This window comes from Daucus carota, chromosome 9 (genome assembly GCF_001625215.2).
Source record: "Daucus carota subsp. sativus chromosome 9, DH1 v3.0, whole genome shotgun sequence".
In the NCBI taxonomy this organism is placed as follows: domain Eukaryota; kingdom Viridiplantae; phylum Streptophyta; class Magnoliopsida; order Apiales; family Apiaceae; genus Daucus; species Daucus carota.
The window spans coordinates 12,280,864-12,299,399 of record NC_030389.2 but is presented as its reverse complement, the minus strand read 5'-3'; the positions used below and the strand labels follow the sequence as shown (position 1 = coordinate 12,299,399).

The following is an 18,536-nucleotide window of genomic DNA, read 5'->3' as shown; positions in this document are numbered from 1 at the left end:
GTGGTTACGGAGAAGCGGCATGGAGGTGGAGGTGGTAATGATGGAGATGACGATGGAAGCGGAGCTCAAGGAGGTGGAGACGGAAGTGGGGTTGGTGGAGATGGGATTGGTAGAGTTTGGTGACACTAAGCACTGCTAATCACTAAATATTATTGTCATAATCATTGGTTTGTATGTTTGTACCATAAGGAGTTTGTACTGGAGTAGGACCCTATATATATAAGTGATTTTGGGTCAGTTTCGGATAAATCGAATTGGACCCGAAAATGACTTCTTTTTTTAGATCAATTTTATGTCAACCCGAACCTGTAAAAATCGAACCCAAATTCTTTTTTTTTTTTATATCGAATTGTTCTAGTGTGGCTCCTCTTATAATTTAACCACCCTATGTGGTGTCTATGTACATTATTTTTACATTGTTTGCGTACAAAGTCCAAAAGCAACAAATTCTAAGAAAAAAAGTCCAAAAGCAACAAAATAAGAAATAAAGTTCGGATCGATTTTTCGGTGGGCAATAGTTTTTATTTAGATCATATGCTTTTAATTTTTATTAATTCTAATTTCATTAATATTAATAACGGTGAAATATCAAAATGTTCACTGAAGTGAAAATCATATATCACTTTGTTCATCGATCTTAACGGGATGTCATTTGAATCACTAAAGTAGTAAAGTCACAATAAATATCAAAGTCACAATAAATATGAAACAAATATTTCTAATATGTTACCTCCAACCAAGTAAAAAGTTATAATTTCTATTATATAACACTATATTTGAATTTTATCAATTTTATTTATTACTCCCTCCATCCCAAATTAGATGAGCTCGTTGAATTCGGGCACGCATTTTAAAGTCCATTGACCGCATATCTACATTACTTATTTTTAAAATTTTAATTTTGCAAATAAAAAATTTAAATATGAAATTTTCGTTTTCAAAAGAAAAATTGAAAAAACAAATTTCAGAACTAGACGGTCAATGCACCTTAAGTTACACGCTCAAAATCAACTAGCTCATCTAATTTAGAATGCAGGGAGTATTTATTTTTAACTTTGGATATATAAAAGTTTTCACATGACACCGAAAAGACCCTTCATAAATATGGGTGCTGGTCTCTGGCAGTCGAGTGCCAGGGACGTGGTAACTGGCATATGATTTCTGGGTCGTTGGATGAATATCCAGCGACCCCGATTATAACATTTTTTTTAACACATCTAGCGGTTTTTAACCGCTAGACGGGGAAAATGTGTCTAGCGCGCATTTTCCCCATCTAGCGGTTAAGAACCGTTAGACGTATTAAAATTTTGTTATAATCCTGACCGCTGGATATGCATTCAAACGGTCAGAAAACTGTGGGCGAATTAACCTGTCCACCAGGACCATCATAAATATAGCCATACAGCCATATAGAGACCAGAAATCTAATCCAGACTCAAAACCTTACCCTCAAACCCAAACATTGTCATGGCGACTCTCGGAGGAGCAACCCCTTCGTCTCAGAACTCTACTGAAATCGATAGTCTCGCTCGATTTGCTGTTGAAGAACACAACAAGAAAGAGGTTTACTCTCTTCTTTATCCTCATCATTGACCGTGCTATTTGTGGTTTTGCTATTTAATGTGAATTATGTTAGAATTGCAGCGTGGGTTTGATCTATTTGATGTAGTATTGCAGATTTTTTTGTATAATTTTGTAAATTGTGTGTATTTAAGTATGATGTTGATTGTAAACTAAGTTAACTTGACACTGGGATTTTTAGGATATATTAAGTTTAAATTATGTTTTAGGCTATTTGATGCCTAAGTTCGAAGGTGCTGGTCTCTGGCAGTTGATTGTCAGTGACGCGTTAACTGGCATCAAGTTCTTAGACCGTTGGATAAATATCCAGCGGCCAGGTCATTTTATTTTGTCAAGTGGTTAAAAAGCGTTGAACGTTTTGAAATTAACGCGTCCCTGCCAATCAACTGGCAGGGACCAATTATTTTGACTTATCTTGTGCATTCTTTAAGGCTGTGCAAACTGCAAATCAACTACCTAAATATTGTAGTAGACTCTTTTGTTAGTATTGTAGTTTGTAGCTTAGGTAGAGACCGGACTCCATTTTGTCACAAGAGTTTCAATGCTTTGCTCTGTGAGTATCTACTCTATTTCGGTTAGATATGTTACTTCATGCTTCACTAGGAGAATTGTTTCGTTCAAAGAGAGAGTACTCCTAAAACAATTACGTATATTCTGAATGAGTAAAAGCGAATTACGATCTTAATTGTGATAAACGTGCTTCTGTGGCTATCTGTATTGCTGAATCCATGTTTCTTTAATTTACCATACACCATACCAGTCCAACATGGTTGTTCATTGTGATATCTGGTTCTTACAATCTAAATCTAATGTCATGAGTAAGGTAAAGAAGAGAAATTTGTGACATAGGGTTGGGAAACTTGATAATAGAAGTAAGGTTGACGATTTACAGTATTCTCATGTTATATCATAGTTTTGCTTGCTTATTTAGGAGTAGTAATAATCCCCTTACGAATAATCTTCTAATGTTGATTGTTTCCTTTATATAAAGGTGCATTCCACTACCCACTGTCACAGCAGCAATTGAACTGCTTGAGCTGGGCAGGATATATTACCTTTTAAATCTATATGTTCTGTAAGTTTTATTTGTCAAATGGCAATTAAGATTTAAAATATGATTTACTAGGTAAAACTATCTATCACGACCTTTTGTACAGCAATGGATCCTATTATTTATTACTGGATTGGGGACTTGCATAAAATTAAATTATTATATGCACTTGGAAATTTTTGAAATAATGAAAGATTTCGCGTTGCCAAATCGAGTATGGTATAGTATTTATGTATTGAATACGAAATGAGTTATTGTCCTTAATTAACATCAAATTTAAAATTTTGGATTATAAAGTAGACTTTTTGAAATCAGATGTCACATTTTCTGGAATGGAGTGTGTGACATGTAGCTCAATCAAGTCAGACTTGACATGGCTTAATTGTACTTTTCCTGTTTATTGTTCTGTTTTTGAGTGGCTACTGATATTAAGTTTTTGGTGCAAGGGGACACTAGAATTAATTTTCCGGCCGTGTCTTTGAAAGTGAGTTCTGGAAAGTAATTCTGTTTCAGTTAAGATTTTATCAACTTTACAGTTTGTGTTTATAACGTTTTCATTGTTGAACTGGTTAGTGATTATCATTTTCTTACAAGTTTAATATGAAATATATGTGTTAGTATCCGACTTCTATGTCTTTGGTAGTATTTCATATTCTTCAATATCGCATACTGTTTCCTGACATGTTCTTCAATTTATCATAGAATGCGCTGCTTGAGTTTGCAAAGGTGGTGAAAGCGAAAGAACAGGTAGTGGCTGGTACGATGCATCATCTTACTGTTGAGGTTATTGATGCTGGAGCTAAGAAACTATATGAAGCAAAGGTCTGGGTCAAGCCATGGTTGAACTTCAAGGAACTGCAGGAGTTCAAGCCAGCTGGTGATTCTGCTTAACTCGCCTCTGATGTTGGTATCTGGAGTATAGTTTTTCTAATATAAGTTTCACCGGTCTCTTTACGAGATCGAGTTGCTGAAACATGAATGTTAAAACTCTGTGCTTACTAAATGTTTATAATCAATCCAGAGGCCAAACAGAGCGAACTAAATTGCTACTGTAGTAATATAATTATCACAGTTTTACTTCATGTTGGTTTAATGCATTTTCTTCTGTCAAAGCTGTAGTTTTATATCCTGAATTTTCTTCTGGTATATATTTCTTAAATTATTTTGGATTAACGTTAAAAAGCTATAGTTAAAAAGCTATAATCTTACATGTACGTGTGTGTCTCTTTACTTTATTAATTTTTGTGATTATAATGTTGTTGACATTTTTAATTTTTTAGTTTGGAATAATTTAGTGTGGTGCCGTTTTGGGAAAAAAAACTGTAATTTCCAAACAGATGAGAAGTTAACTTTTTGTTTTGGTAAAAGTGAAACAAATACTGAAGTAATTGAAGATGCCCCAAAAAAATATGGAAACTTCGTTAACATCAAAATCTAAGTTGAAGCTGATAAGTGATAATTATAAAGGTTTAAGAAATAAATTTAATTTGAAAAGAATATAACTGGAATAGAAATATTTGGGTTCTGAAAATAACTAGAATTTCAATTTATTTATATATAGATAAATTAGTGGACGTGTAATGCAAGTTCGCAGGTGCTCTTAAACACGTGTTAACAACTATTTTTTTATATAGTATAAAAAGTTTAGAGTTTTTTTTTAAATACAAAATTTAAAAATAAATAAATAGTCTGAAACTAGTAAAACACTAAAACTAAAGGAGCACAATATCCCTGACAAAAAAAGGAGAACAATAAAAAGACAGGAGTATCCGGGGGCGTCCACGCGTACACCACATGACACGCGTCAACTCGTCCATTTCTGCACACTAACGTTAGCATCTCTCATCCTCTGTTCAAGTGGGTGTCCAAGAGACGGAGTAAATGTAAGTGTGTGTTTACAACTTCCTCTTATTACAAATCTCGTTGTATTTTCTGTCCTTGTGTCTGTGTTTACAACTTCCCAACAAACACCAACCAGGCTTCTCTAAACAAGAAGAAGAAGAAGTGTCGAGTTGGACAGTCTCGCTCGTTTCGCTATCGACGAACACTGTTATACAATCTGTGCAATAAACTAGAATTGTGTACGTGTGTGTAAAATATTCAAAACAAAAAGAACGTAAGGAGACAGAAAATAAACGAAGGATATGCGGATGGAATCCGAGTCCATTGCGTAACTATCTTCTTAAAGCATATTTCACCCTCACCGTATGTGACGAACGATCGCCTCCCAGGATAAAACGGATTGACGATGTAAGAAGCACCTTCGACGAACTAGAACAAGACCGAAAACTGTCATTCGTGTCTATGCCGCCTTGGGCCGGGAGTATGACTTTTTAAGGGGCCAAAATGCAGAGATCCGGAGGCTTATGGACACACTACTTCAAGAGAGGAGAGTTCCTGTATGAGGACTGAGGATTATTGAGGAGGCTAAGCAAGCTGTGAGCATTGAGACTGACGCGGGAGGACGTCAACGCATCGTACATCACCAAGTCCATTCACCTGACCATTGGACCTGAGTCCCTGACGTACCCAGATCTATGAAGTATTGTTACATTACATTATTGTTTAACATTTACATTCATTCAACGTTCATCATTCTATCAGTATTATTTACTTTACAACATAAATACTATATCAATTTCAGAATCCCAACGGATGTGTTAGAACCTCTTTTTTCATTATCTGTTTAATCAGTTCCTCTCATGATTCTGTTTGGCGTCATATACAGTATTCCTACCTTCAACACACGCTCTTATGTTTTGGCACATGACTCTTTTTTGGATAATTTTAATTGTATTGTGTTGTTTATGAAGAATGCACTGCTGGAGTTCGCAAGGGTGGTGAAGGCGATTAGCGAAAGAACAAGTTGTTGCTGGTACACTGCATCATCTTACTCTTGAGGTTACTGAGGCAGGAAAAAGGAAACTATATGAGGCAAAGATATGGGTCAAGCCATGGATGAATTTCAAAGAACTGCAGGAGTTCAAGCATGTTGAGGAGTGCCCAACAATTACACCTTCAGATCTTGGCGTTAAAAAAGGTAGCTGACCTGCCTAGCTAAATTATGCCCTCTTAAGGTCGATAATAAAAGCTCTGATGTTTATGGTGAAATTACACACCTAGAGGGGGGGGGTGAATAGGTGTTATGGCTAATATGACCGATTTTTAATGTTACCGAATAGTTATACTGTCACAGACAGCTTGCTGTTAATTTCAGAGTAAACAGTCAGCTAGCTAACAATGCAGATGCAATGCAAAACAGATATAATCAGTAAGCTAGCAACACAGAGAATTTTAGCCAGGTTCGACCCCTAACCCTAATGGTCTACGTCCTGGTCCCCTACCAACTGGTAAGAGATTATATTATTAATCAATAATGATAACAATTACAATGATTCAATAATATAACTCCCTTTAACCCTTGTTCCTGTTATCAGCTTGCTGAAACCCTTGAACCACGAACCAAAAGCTCTCCAAGACCTATACTTCCCAAGTATACTCGATACACAGCAACAAAACATTACACCTTGAACAATACAATGTGTGAGTGTAATACAACCGAAACTATGAACTCAATATAGATATATAATCAAATATAAGCACTAGAGCTCAAGTAAAGATTTTGCAATGTAAGTGTGTTGTATTTCAGAAGCTTGAAGTGTGTTCTTCTTATTGAAAACGGAAACCACACTCAAGTATATATACACAAAGATCTAACGGTCAATTTGCTAACAAATTCAAACGTTCTTGTTCCAACCGAACTCACGCATAATTTGTTCCCAATTTGAACGTTTAATCTTGTGAAGTTTACTGAGTAAAAAGCGTCAAAACGTTGTGAGTATATCTCAGTAAAACGTTTATGTATAAAACCATAATTTGAAATAGGATAGGAGTTGCTTTAGATAAGATCGAAATAGAGAGAAACACTCCTATAAGTTAGGAAATCGTTTTTGCTTGAAATACTGATTTAAAAACTGAGCTCTAATATTTATATAAGTCATATATAAATATTAAAGTCCTTACAAATCGATTCCTAATAAATCTCCTTGTTTTTCGACTTCAATCCTTATCCATCTGTTATTCTGTTCATGCTGTGAGCTTGCTGATAAGCTTGAATAATGACCTGTAAGCTTGCTGACAGTTGAACATAATACTAAATCATATCAAGCTGTTAGCAGATGCATATATATCATTGATAGCTCGCTAACAAGCACCAGTTTTATGCTATTAGCTTGCTGGCAGTGTGATCATCAAAACACTGAGAGTATTAATCTCCCCCTTTTTGATGATTACACCATATTTAGGAAAAGTAATAATACTCCCCCTGAATACAGCAATCTAATATCATTAAAACTTAATAAATATATCAATTCAGCAAATAAAATCTCACATAACAGATATGATATGCAAGGCAGAAAATATATCACCAAGTTATGCAAACACAATTACTGAATCAAGTACTTGCATAGATAATTCAAATAAAATCCTAAACCAGGATAAACCACCTGGTATCCAACATTATCCAAACAAAACAAATTCAACTCAGGATAAACCACCTGAGGACCAAATCCAAATCCAACAAACAACTTAGTCTGAAACAAACATAGGGCCATAAAGTACTTAAGTAACCAGCAAACACTTAAGTAAAGTATTATTTAGATATTAAAGTTCCTAAATCTTCTCCCCCTTAATCATCTAAAAGGTAAGAAATTTAGGTTTCCTCATCGTCCTTAGCAGCAACATCCTTCGCAGCCAACTCCTTTGCAGCCACAGCAGCAAGAGCCTCCGCCACATTGATATTCCCAGCAGCATCATAAGTAACCGTTCCAGCAGCCTCCTTAAGCGCATCAAGAGCTGTTCGTGGCCTAGGACTGTCAGTGGCATCATCCTCAGATGTGAAGGTGAACTTCACGTCAGAAGAACCTGCAGAGCCAAACATCCGCTTACGGAGCTCATGAACAAAACTCCCAGAGCTACACTTCTCTGGAGTGTTTCCTGTCTTGCCTCCAAAAACTATATCTTTCCAAAACTGAAACTGGTTGGCCAAATCATCCATTTGCTCAGACAACAGCTTCTGACCCTCAACCAGCTGCTTATGGTTATCACGGAGTTCATCCATGAATTCCAGAATCTCCTTAGCAGAAATACCCAAATCTACACAAGCAGGAGCAACAGCAGGAGGTGGAGTAGCAACTGGAACCTCCATCACAGATAAACTACCATCTTTTTCAATCTTCAGGTTGGATTGACTGAGACATTTCACATCTAAAAATTCTTTGGCCGTGACAGATTCGACCCCATCAAGATCAACACCAAACCACTCAAACACACGGGTTAACAGCAACCCATAAGGTAACCCAGCAGTAGACTTCCCTTCAACAGCATTAACCATATTTTTCAAAACTAAATCACCCATGTCGAAGCTTTTGCCCGACATTAACATAGCACATACAACAACATCCTGAGCTGACAAATTAGACCTAGTTCCCAACCTAGGAGTAATGTTCTCAATTGACACTTTAAACAAGGCATGTGCAAGAGGAATTAACTGAGTGGTAGAAGGAAAAGTGTCATTGTCACATTCATAGCCAAGAATGGTCTTAAACTGATCCTTAATCCCAAAATTCACAACCTCCTTAAACCCACGCTTAGTGAAAATAGAGACTGGAGAAGGAGGAGTTTTCAAAATCCCATTGAGGAAAAGCGGTGAGAGAGTAATTTTAGTGTCTGACACAAAAGACACATATTGACCAGCCGGATTTTCAAACAGGTTCAAGTAAAATTCACGAACTAAATTAGGGTAACAAATTTTAGGGAGATCAACAAGAAAAGATTCAAACCCTAAATCAGCAAACAATTTGACTACCCCACAATTGTAAAAAGCCTTGCCAGAGAGGGGCTTACCCAGAATGATTTTGCGAGAGCCCAAATCACGTATCTCTGAACCAGCTTCAACAACTTGTTTCGCCTTCTTTGATTTTTCCGCTGCAGTTCCCGACTTACGAACCCCAGAGATTTCGTCACTGCTTTCGATATCCACCATCTTTGAATCCAAATCAAGCTCGTCTTCATCAATGAGCTTCCGCTTGGTAGCACTGGAAGTGGTTGCACGCATACTGGCTCGAGTTTTCTTCTTCATCGCTAGTCTGGCGCCGATAGTCGCTATTGTGAGGAGAGTGAAGCGATTGAGTAGAAGAGATGAAACCCTATTTGGAGGTTGAGGCGATTTAAAGAGGTAGCTGTAAAGACTCGGAGATAGGATATATCTCAAACACTTTTGAATCATATTCGGGGGAGGATTTTTAGGAATAAATCTAGTTAGATTTATTTTATTCAAACAATTCATTATTTATCCGAATGTGATCTAAACAAAATTAGTTACTATGACTAATCTCACTTCCACTTAAATAGCGATTAGATTTAAATTCAAATTTTAACCTAATCTTCAATAAACACATAGATTAGCACATAATCACGTAACACAAATTTCCACATAAATTCATATAAATCAGCACACAACGGATAGTTAATTTATGGAGTAAAACTAACTATAAACTCTTGAAATGACCTGCATGCAAAAATAATTAACAATATGTAAAGTACTAAGAGTAAGCTGATAATACCCGGACCAAGCTTATTAGCTTGCTGACTGCACATCACACATACCCAATTCCCTTCTCAGCACGACATATCGTTCTTCAGGAAGAGGTTTTGTGAAGATGTCAGCTAGCTGATCTGCTGTAGCCACAAAAATCAACTTGACAGCACCCTTTGCAACATTGTCTCTCAGAAAATGATGTCGAACATCAATGTGCTTTGTCCGTGAATGATTGACTGGATTTTTTGAAATGTTGATTGTACTTGTGTTGTCACAAAAGATAGGAGTTTGCTTGCATTTGATTCCAAAGTCCTTCAATTGTTGTCTCATCCATAGCATTTGAGAGCAACAGCTACCAGCTGCTAAATACTCCCCCATAGCCGTAGATAGAGCAACTGAAGTTTGCTTCTTGCTTAACCAAGAAACTAAGCTTTGACCCAAAAATGCACAAACACCACTTGTACTTTTTCTATCAGTTTGACTACCTGCATAATCTGCATCACTATACCCAACAAGATCAAAAGCATTTGTGATAGGATAGAATAAGCCCAAAGTAATGGTTCCACTTAAATATTTAAATATTCTTTTAACAGCTTGTAACTGAGAATCCTTTGGTTTTGCTTGAAATCTAGCACAAACACAAACACTATACATAATATCAGGTCTAGAGGCTGTAAGATAAAGTAAACTATCAATCATACCTCTATACATCCGAACATCAACATCTTTACCTTGCTCATCTGCTGTCAGCTTGCTGACAACGCTCATAGGTGTTGATTTCACCTTGATATTCTCATATCCAAATCTTTTGAGTAGATTCTTGATATACTTTGATTGATGCACATAAATTCCTTCTGGAGTTTGCTTAATTTGGAGCCCCAAGAAATAATTGAGCTCTCCCATCATGCTCATGTCAAACTCACTATGCATGCACTTTGAAAACCACTTACACAAAGAATCATTAGTAGATCCAAATATAATATCATCAACATATATTTGAACAACTAATATATCTTGACCTTTAAAGATAGTAAACAAAGTAGGATCAATTTTACCTCTAATGAAACCATTTTTGATCAAAAATTCACTTAACCTTTCATACCATGATCGAGGTGCTTGCCTTAATCCATAAAGTGCCTTCTTGAGCTTGTAGACACGGTTTGGATATTTTTCATCCTCGAATCCTGGTGGTTGCTTGACATAGACTTCTTCCTTTAGATATCCATTTAAGAATGCACTTTTGACGTCCATTTGATGTAACTTGAACTTCTTGTAGCATGCAAATGACAATAGCATCCTAATAGATTCCAATCTTGCAACCGGAGCATATGTTTGATCAAAATCAATCCCTTCTTGTTGATTGTATCCTTGTGCAACAAGTCTAGCTTTGTTTCGAGTGATAGTACCAAATTCATCAACTTTATTCTTGAATACCCATTTGGTTCCAACAATTGAAGCATCCTCTGGTGGATCTACAAGTTCCCAAACATCACATCTTTCAAATTGGTTGAGTTCTTCTTGCATTGCCATGATCTAATTTTCATCTTGTAAAGCTTCTTGAACATTCTTTGGTTCCTCTTGAGCTATGAAGGCAGCATAAGCACAAATGTTGGCTTGAGCTTTCCTTGTCTTGATTCCAGCTGATTTATCTCCAATGATCAACTGAGGAGGATGATTCTTCACTGTTCTAGTTGATTTTGATAGATTATGCTGAGCTATGACCTCTTCATTCCTTGTGGTCTGCCTAGGAGGAGTCTGATCAACAACATTTTGGCTTGCTGATGAAGTTTGACCTCTGGATTCATCCAATGTGAGCTTTGACATCTTATCCAAAGTTTCTTCAAGAGATGGAGTGGATTCTTTTGCCTTATCTCCTTCTGAAGTTGTGGCAGTTGACTTGTCAGCTTGCTGATTTCCAGTTTCCTTCACTGTCAGCTTGCTGTCAGTACCTGTACCTGCACATTCTTCCTCATCCCTTGCAAGATCATCAGTAGACTCTTGAAATGAAACATCAATAGACACTTCAACAGTATGTTTAGCAAGATTATACACTCTATAAGCACGACTTGTTAAAGAATATCCCAAAAATATAGCTTCATAAGATTTAGAATCAAATTTACCATCCCTATCAATGGTTTTGAGTACGAAGCACTTAGATCCAAAAACCTTGAAGTAGCTGATATTAGGCTTCTTTTTCCTTAGCAATTCATAAGGAGTCTTGTTGAGAATTGGCCTGATAAGCACTCTGTTAAGAACATAGCTTGCTGTGTTGACAGCTTCTGCCCAAAAACTTCTTGGCAGCTTGCTCTCCTGCAGCAGAGTCCTAGCTGTTTCTTGTAAGGACCTGTTCTTACGCTCTACAACTCCATTTTGCTGAGGTGTACGAGGTGCTGAGAACTCATGTGAGATTCCTCTTTCTTCACAATAAGTAATAAAGTCTCTTTGGAATTCCCCACCATGATCACTTCGAATACCTACAAGTCTTGTATCTAGTTTGTTCTCAAGCAACTTGATTAGTTTCTCAAATTCACTAAAAGCACAATCTTTAGTACGCAAGAATAATACCCAAGTGAATCTAGAATAATCATCAACAATAACAAAGGCATATTGTTTACCTCCAATACTCTTATAAGCTTCGGGACCAAAAAGATCCAAGTGAAGAAGCTCTAAAGGTTTAGAAGTAGATACCATTTTCTTTGCCTTATGTGGAGTCCTTGTTTGCTTTCCCAATTGACAAGCAGAACATGTCTCCATCTTGACATACTTAAGCTTTGGTAATCCTCGAACAAGCTTCTTTGCTGACAGCTTGCTGAGATGATCCATATGAGCATGTCCAAGCCTTCTATGCCAAATTTCTGGATTATTATCCACAGCTGCTAAACAAACACCTGCCTCCTGTTCTTCAAAGTTCAAAACATATATATTTCCTTCTCGTTTTGCAACTAGAGGAGTTTTGTTAGCACCAACAAGTATAGTACATTCATCCTTACCAAAGTTAACAATATGACCATCATCAAATAACTGACTTATACTAAGCAAGTTATAAGTAAGACCTTTGACATATTGAACCTTGTTATAGAAATGATACTATTACCTATAGTTCCTTTGCCAAGAATAGGAAGAGTTTTGCTATCACCGATTGTGACACGTCCACCCTTCTTCATCTTCAAGCTTAAAAACTGAGATTTGTCTCCACTCATGTGCCTAGTGCATCCACTATCCAATATCCATTGATTTGGCTTTACTTTAGACACGAGACAAACCTACAAAACAAACACAAGACACTCAACATTTTGGTACCCATATTTTGTTGGGTCCAGCAGTGTTAGATGATAAAACATATAGAACATTAAGATCAGATTTCTTGATCCACATTTGGACCACTTTAGAAGCCTTCTTCCATGTTCTGCTGGTCTTATCAGCATACTGTCTTGGAGATGTCTTCTGTCTGTTTCTGTTGTCAGCATACTGTTTGTGAGCTGACTTCCTTTTCCAGCTTGCTGATTGAGTATTCTTCATTGGACAATTATTAGCAAGATGGCCCTTCTTTCCACACTTGTGACAAGTCACCCAAGGCATGGCATAATTGTATGGAATGCCATTTTTCCCTTCATATCTCATTGAAGATGTGGATGTAGAAGCTGCACCAATGCCTCCTTTATCATGAGAACCTTTAGCTTGTTTCATCATAGATTTGAGACTTTCTTCTCCTTGAACAAACTTTCCCATGGCTATCTGAAGATCTTTGACTTCTTGCTCCAATGATTTGATCTTTTCAGCTTGAATAGAGATTTCGGCTAAGCTTTGGGTTTTGCTTAACTCGAATGCCTCCAAGCTTGCATCCTTAGCTTTAAGATCTGCTCTCAGCGAGCTGAGTTCCTTCATGAGTGTATCATTCCTTCTTTGAATTTGCATGTTATTCCCTTCAAGTTGTGAAATCTGTTCCTTGAGGGTAGCAATGATTCCACTACTAGCTTTGGCACTCTTTTCATTCAAGAAATCACCTATGACCTTCTTCAAATGGACATTTTCTTTCTCGAGCTCATAATTCTCATTCTTCAGATCAATGAGTTCCATTATTGATAAACAACTCTTATCCTGCATGGTTAGTTCACAAGTAGTTGTATCAATAGTATGTAATTCAGAATTAATAGAGTTTACCTCACTATTAGTGTCCGTATCTGAATCCGTTGTATCAATTGAGCCATCGAGACCAACAAGAGCCAAGTTCACCAACTCATCACTAGAATCATCAGAAGCTGATTCATCTTCATCATCACTCCAAGTTAGAAGTGCCTTGGATTTCTTTTTATTCTTGTAATCAGCTGGCTGTCTAGGCGGCTTTGACTTGTTTTTCAGCTTGTAGCAATCCCTTTTGAAATGCCCTTTCTTGCCACATTCAAAACATGCATCATCCTTTGGATCTTTCTTTGCACCAAAAGCTTTGCCCTTTTCTCGTTTCATTTTGTTTTTCTTTTCAATCATTCTCTTGATTTTCCTGGACATAAGAGCTAGATCCTCATCTGATTCTGTTTCCTCATCCGTTTCCAGCTTGCTGACAGAGGAGTGCAGTGCAAGATTCTTCATTTTCTCTGTTGGCAGCTTGCTGCTTTCTGAGCTGTTAGCTTCAATCTTAGCTTCAAATTGTTCCAACTCAGCAAATATAGCCAGGTGATCCATAGTATCAATGTTGAGGGCTGACTCCAATGCTGTGACCTTGGCACCATATTCGAATGGAGCTGCATTTAGAATATTCATGTTGATTTCCGATTGAGGAATCTTTTTGCCAAGTCTTTCAAGGCTGTTAAGAGTGACTTGGAATCTAGCTTGGCTTTCACGAATGGATTCTCCCTTCTTGATAGCGAAGCTTCCAAATTCTTTCATGAGCTTTCCGAGCTTGACCTTCTTTAGACCTTGTGAGCCTTCATGATATGTCTCCAATGCATCCCAAATTTCCTTTGCAGTTTTGAGAGATGAGACCTTGTCATATTCAGCTTGATTCAGCCCATTGATCAATGTACTCCTTGCTTTTCCATTGGCAGCAACCTTTGATAGCTCGTCCACTGTGAGAACATCAACGTCCTTGACTTCGCCATCTTTATCAAGATATTCATAAGGACCTCTTTGCACCACTCTTTGCATTAGGGGATCTCTGGACAGATGAGCCTCCATTTGGCCTTTCCACCAATTGTAGTTGTCAGAACCCGTGAGGAGAGGAGCTCTAAAATCGGACTTTCCCTGAAAGTTATCAGCCATATCGATCGATACTATTCCTGTTACAGAAGTATTAGTACAAACACAGCTCTGATACCAATTGAAATTACACACCTAGAGGGGGGGTGAATAGGTGTTATGGCTAATATGACCGATTTTTAATGTTACCGAATAGTTATACTGTCACAGACAGCTTGCTGTTAATTTCAGAGTAAACAGTCAGCTAGCTAACAATGCAGATGCAATGCAAAACAGATATAATCAGTAAGCTAGCAACACAGAGAATTTTAGCCAGGTTCGACCCCTAACCCTAATGGTCTACGTCCTGGTCCCCTACCAACTGGTAAGAGATTATATTATTAATCAATAATGATAACAATTACAATGATTCAATAATATAACTCCCTTTAACCCTTGTTCCTGTTATCAGCTTGCTGAAACCCCTGAACCACGAACCAAAAGCTCTCCAAGACCTATACTTCCCAAGTATACTCTTCTAGCTAACTAGTCCCCTTGTTCCCTTGTTTCACAAGCTCGATACACAGCAACAAAACATTACACCTTGAACAATACAATGTGTGAGTGTAATACAACCGAAACTATGAACTCAATATAGATATATAATCAAATATAAGCACTAGAGCTCAAGTAAAGATTTTGCAATGTAAGTGTGTTGTATTTCAGAAGCTTGAAGTGTGTTCTTCTTATTGAAAACGGAAACCACACTCAAGTATATATACACAAAGATCCAACGGTCAATTTGCTAACAAATTCAAACGTTCTTGTTCCAACCGAACTCACGCATAATTTGTTCCCAATTTGAACGTTTAATCTTGTGAAGTTTACTGAGTAAAAAGCGTCAAAACGTTGTGATTATATCTCAGTAAAACGTTTATGTATAAAACCATAATTTGAAATAGGATAGGAGTTGTTTTAGATAAGATCGAAATAGAGAGAAACACTCCTATAAGTTAGGAAATCGTTTTTGTTTGAAATACTGATTTAAAAACTGAGCTCTAATATTTATATAAGTCATATATAAATATTAAAGTCCTTACAAATCGATTCCTAATAAATCTCCTTTCTTTTCGACTTCAATCCTTATCCATCTGTTATTCTGTTCACGCTGTGAGCTTGCTGATAAGCTTGAATAATGACCTGTAAGCTTGCTGACAGTTGAACATAATACTAAATCATATCAAGCTGTTAGCACATGCATATATATCATTGATAGCTCGCTAACAAGCACCAGTTTTATGCTATTAGCTTGCTGGCAGTGTGATCATCAAAACACTGAGAGTATCATATGGTGTTCATAAATGGCCATTTATAATATTAAATTAATAACCAGTAAATTTTAATTCCATGCAACAATTAGCTAAAAGCCATGCATGTTTTAGCTGCTTTTATTTTGATATTTAGAAGCATCTCTTTATTGTTTTCTGTAGGTAATTTTAAAATAGAGAATATCAGATTATGGATTTCGTTTTAATATGCAAGTTTATGTTCTTTCAACCTCAATTGCAGTATTTTTTGTGATACAACAATCGTTGAGAGTTCACATTCTCATCGTCTTTGGTAAAATCAAGTCCACCGCGGAGACATTCATAAACTAAATGATCTGATCTTATGATACACATTGTTTGACTATTTATTTTGGTAGAAGTATTCAATTAATGTACAGCAAGAAAAGAGAATTCTAACGGAAAAAAAATGTAATATGACACAATGTTTACTACCTCTGGTGGTAGCATTAATTAGTTTAAAGAAAAAAAAAATTTAACTAAAAGAAAGATGATTTATTAATGCAGCATGAATGTATTTTCTTCGGTACTGACGATTTTTTTGGGTATAATCAAGGTGATCACCCTGCAGGGTGGCAATCAGTTGCAGTCCATGATCCTGTGGTACAGGATGCTGCTGATCATGCTATAAAAACTATCCAGCAGAGGTCGAACTCGTTGGTTCCATATCAGCTTCAGGAGATTGTGCATGCCAATGTTGAGGTGAGCTAAAAGTATAAGTTAATATGAAATACATGATTGTGTTCACTGTTCGGTTCTGCAGAGGCTATGGTGGATGTCGTTCACTTTTTGTACAATTTTCTTCAGCATTACATGATTTGTGTGTTAAGTTTGTTTTCTTGGACTGTTGTTATTGTTCTTCTAAATGGATGGGTTTTGGTTTTCATCCTGTGCTTAGAACTTAGAAGTCTTTGCCTGTGACAGAGTAGCAGCTAGCTTACTACATTTTCTGTTTCTTTTTCTATATGTTACCAGAATTTATCTTTATTTCTTAGGTCGTAGAGGAATCTGCAAAGTTTGATATCATTTTGAAGGTTAGCCGAGGTGATAAAGAAGAGAAGCTCAAGGTTGAGGTGCATAAGAGTGATGAAGGAGCCTTCAAACTGATTCACATGGCTCCTCATGATGAATGACTCCCTTTCTCAGAAAACATACTTGTGACAAAACATACCAATATGTTATAATTATGTTTTTGTGTAATTGGAGTCTGGATCAAGTTGAGGATTAATAAAGAGTCAATAAACAAGTTGGCGTTTAAAATGTGTGCACATAAATTGCAGTGCCTTGTTTTACAAAGTATTTTACTGTTTTATTTTATTTTGCGAGTACCTCTTGCAATCGAAAATTGTAGTTTTTTTAATCTCAATTAAATTTCGGTTGGGTTTAGGGTCTGATGTTTTGGAGTGTGGTTGGAAATTGTTGTGCGATGATGAGGTTCATCGTCGGAGTAAAGGTTCATCACGACAGAAGTGAGTGTGGTGGTTGAGTATATTTATGAATGGTTGATATTAAAGGGACGACTAATTAAAGGGATGACGTAAGTGAGTGTGGTGGTGGTTGAATATATTTATGAATGGCTGATATTAAACGGACGACTAATTAAAGGGACGACGGACGTGAGTGTGGTGGTTGAGTATATTTATGAATGGCTGATATTAAAGGGACGACTAATTAAAGGGATGACAGAAGTGAGTGTGGTGGTTGAGTATATTTATGGATGGCTGATATTAAAGGGATCGTATTAAAGGGACGACAGAAGTGAGTTGTGGTGGTTGAGTATATCTATCGATGGCTGGAATTAAAGGGATTCTAGGTTATTGGAGTAAAGGTTTATCGCGGTGATGGTTTGACACAAAATTTACCGGAGTAAATGTTATTCGCGGTGTGGTGGTTTGACACAAATTTATTAAGGTTTTTCACAATGTGGTGGTTTGACACAAAATTTACTGACCTGGCTGAGATTAAAATGATTGTTGGTTGTTTCATTGCTCTTCACTTTCAATCTCTTGAATGTGCCTACACTTAGAATGGTGATTGAGGATAGTGGTGGGACCTACCAAAATATAATGATAAATTTGAGATAGTGGAGGAAAGTAGTGGGTGTAATAGTGTTTCAATTTACATGTCCACTTTTAAGAAATTTTTTTGTTTCAAATTATTTGTCCACTTCAACTTTCAATGCAAAATTATATTTCAAAAGTTAATTCTACTCCACATATCTATCATTTATTTTTCCTAGATCAATCTCACTCCACATATTTTGATCATTTAATGCAATTAATTTGTGAACATTCACTTTTCTTAAACTGTGTGATTTTTTTAAAGTGGACATCTAATTTGAAACGGAGGGAGTATAAAATAGAGAAGTATGGGGTGTAACAGTAAAAAGTAAGTGTTCAAAATTAGTAAGTATAATAGGTTCATTCTTTTTGGGACGTCCAAAAATTGAATAAAGGTCATATAAAATGGTACGGAGGGAGTAACATATTAAAAGTATGTATTGCTCGTGTGTGCGCCCATGAGCACATGCTAAGCACTAATTTAAATTATTTTGATTGGTGTGGTAGTAAATGCAGGAGGTTCATCATTATTAAAAGAGAAAAGTGCACTATGTGTACCTATACTATGACCTATATAGCACTTGCGATACTGAAGTTTCAAATCCTACACCCGATATACTATACTTTCTAATTTTATGCAGTAGTGTACAACCGTCAAATAAACACTAACGCCGTTAGAGTACTTATGGAAATTATTATTTCAACGGCTCTTTATCATCTTTACAGAT

General features: G+C 36.6%; 1 protein-coding gene across 1 annotated transcript; it reads left to right on the top strand.

Annotated features, from left to right (window-relative positions):
* The first annotated feature begins 1,369 nt into the window (after positions 1-1,369).
* Positions 1,370-17,022, top strand: LOC108201757 (cysteine proteinase inhibitor 6-like). Its single transcript, XM_064084358.1, has 5 exons — positions 1,370-1,563; positions 3,335-3,454; positions 5,573-5,672; positions 16,305-16,450; positions 16,744-17,022. Exons 1-5 carry the CDS (start codon positions 1,468-1,470, stop codon positions 16,879-16,881), a joined length of 600 nt encoding a protein of 199 aa, XP_063940428.1. The 5' UTR covers positions 1,370-1,467; the 3' UTR covers positions 16,882-17,022.
* Positions 17,023-18,536: the final 1,514 nt, after the last annotated feature.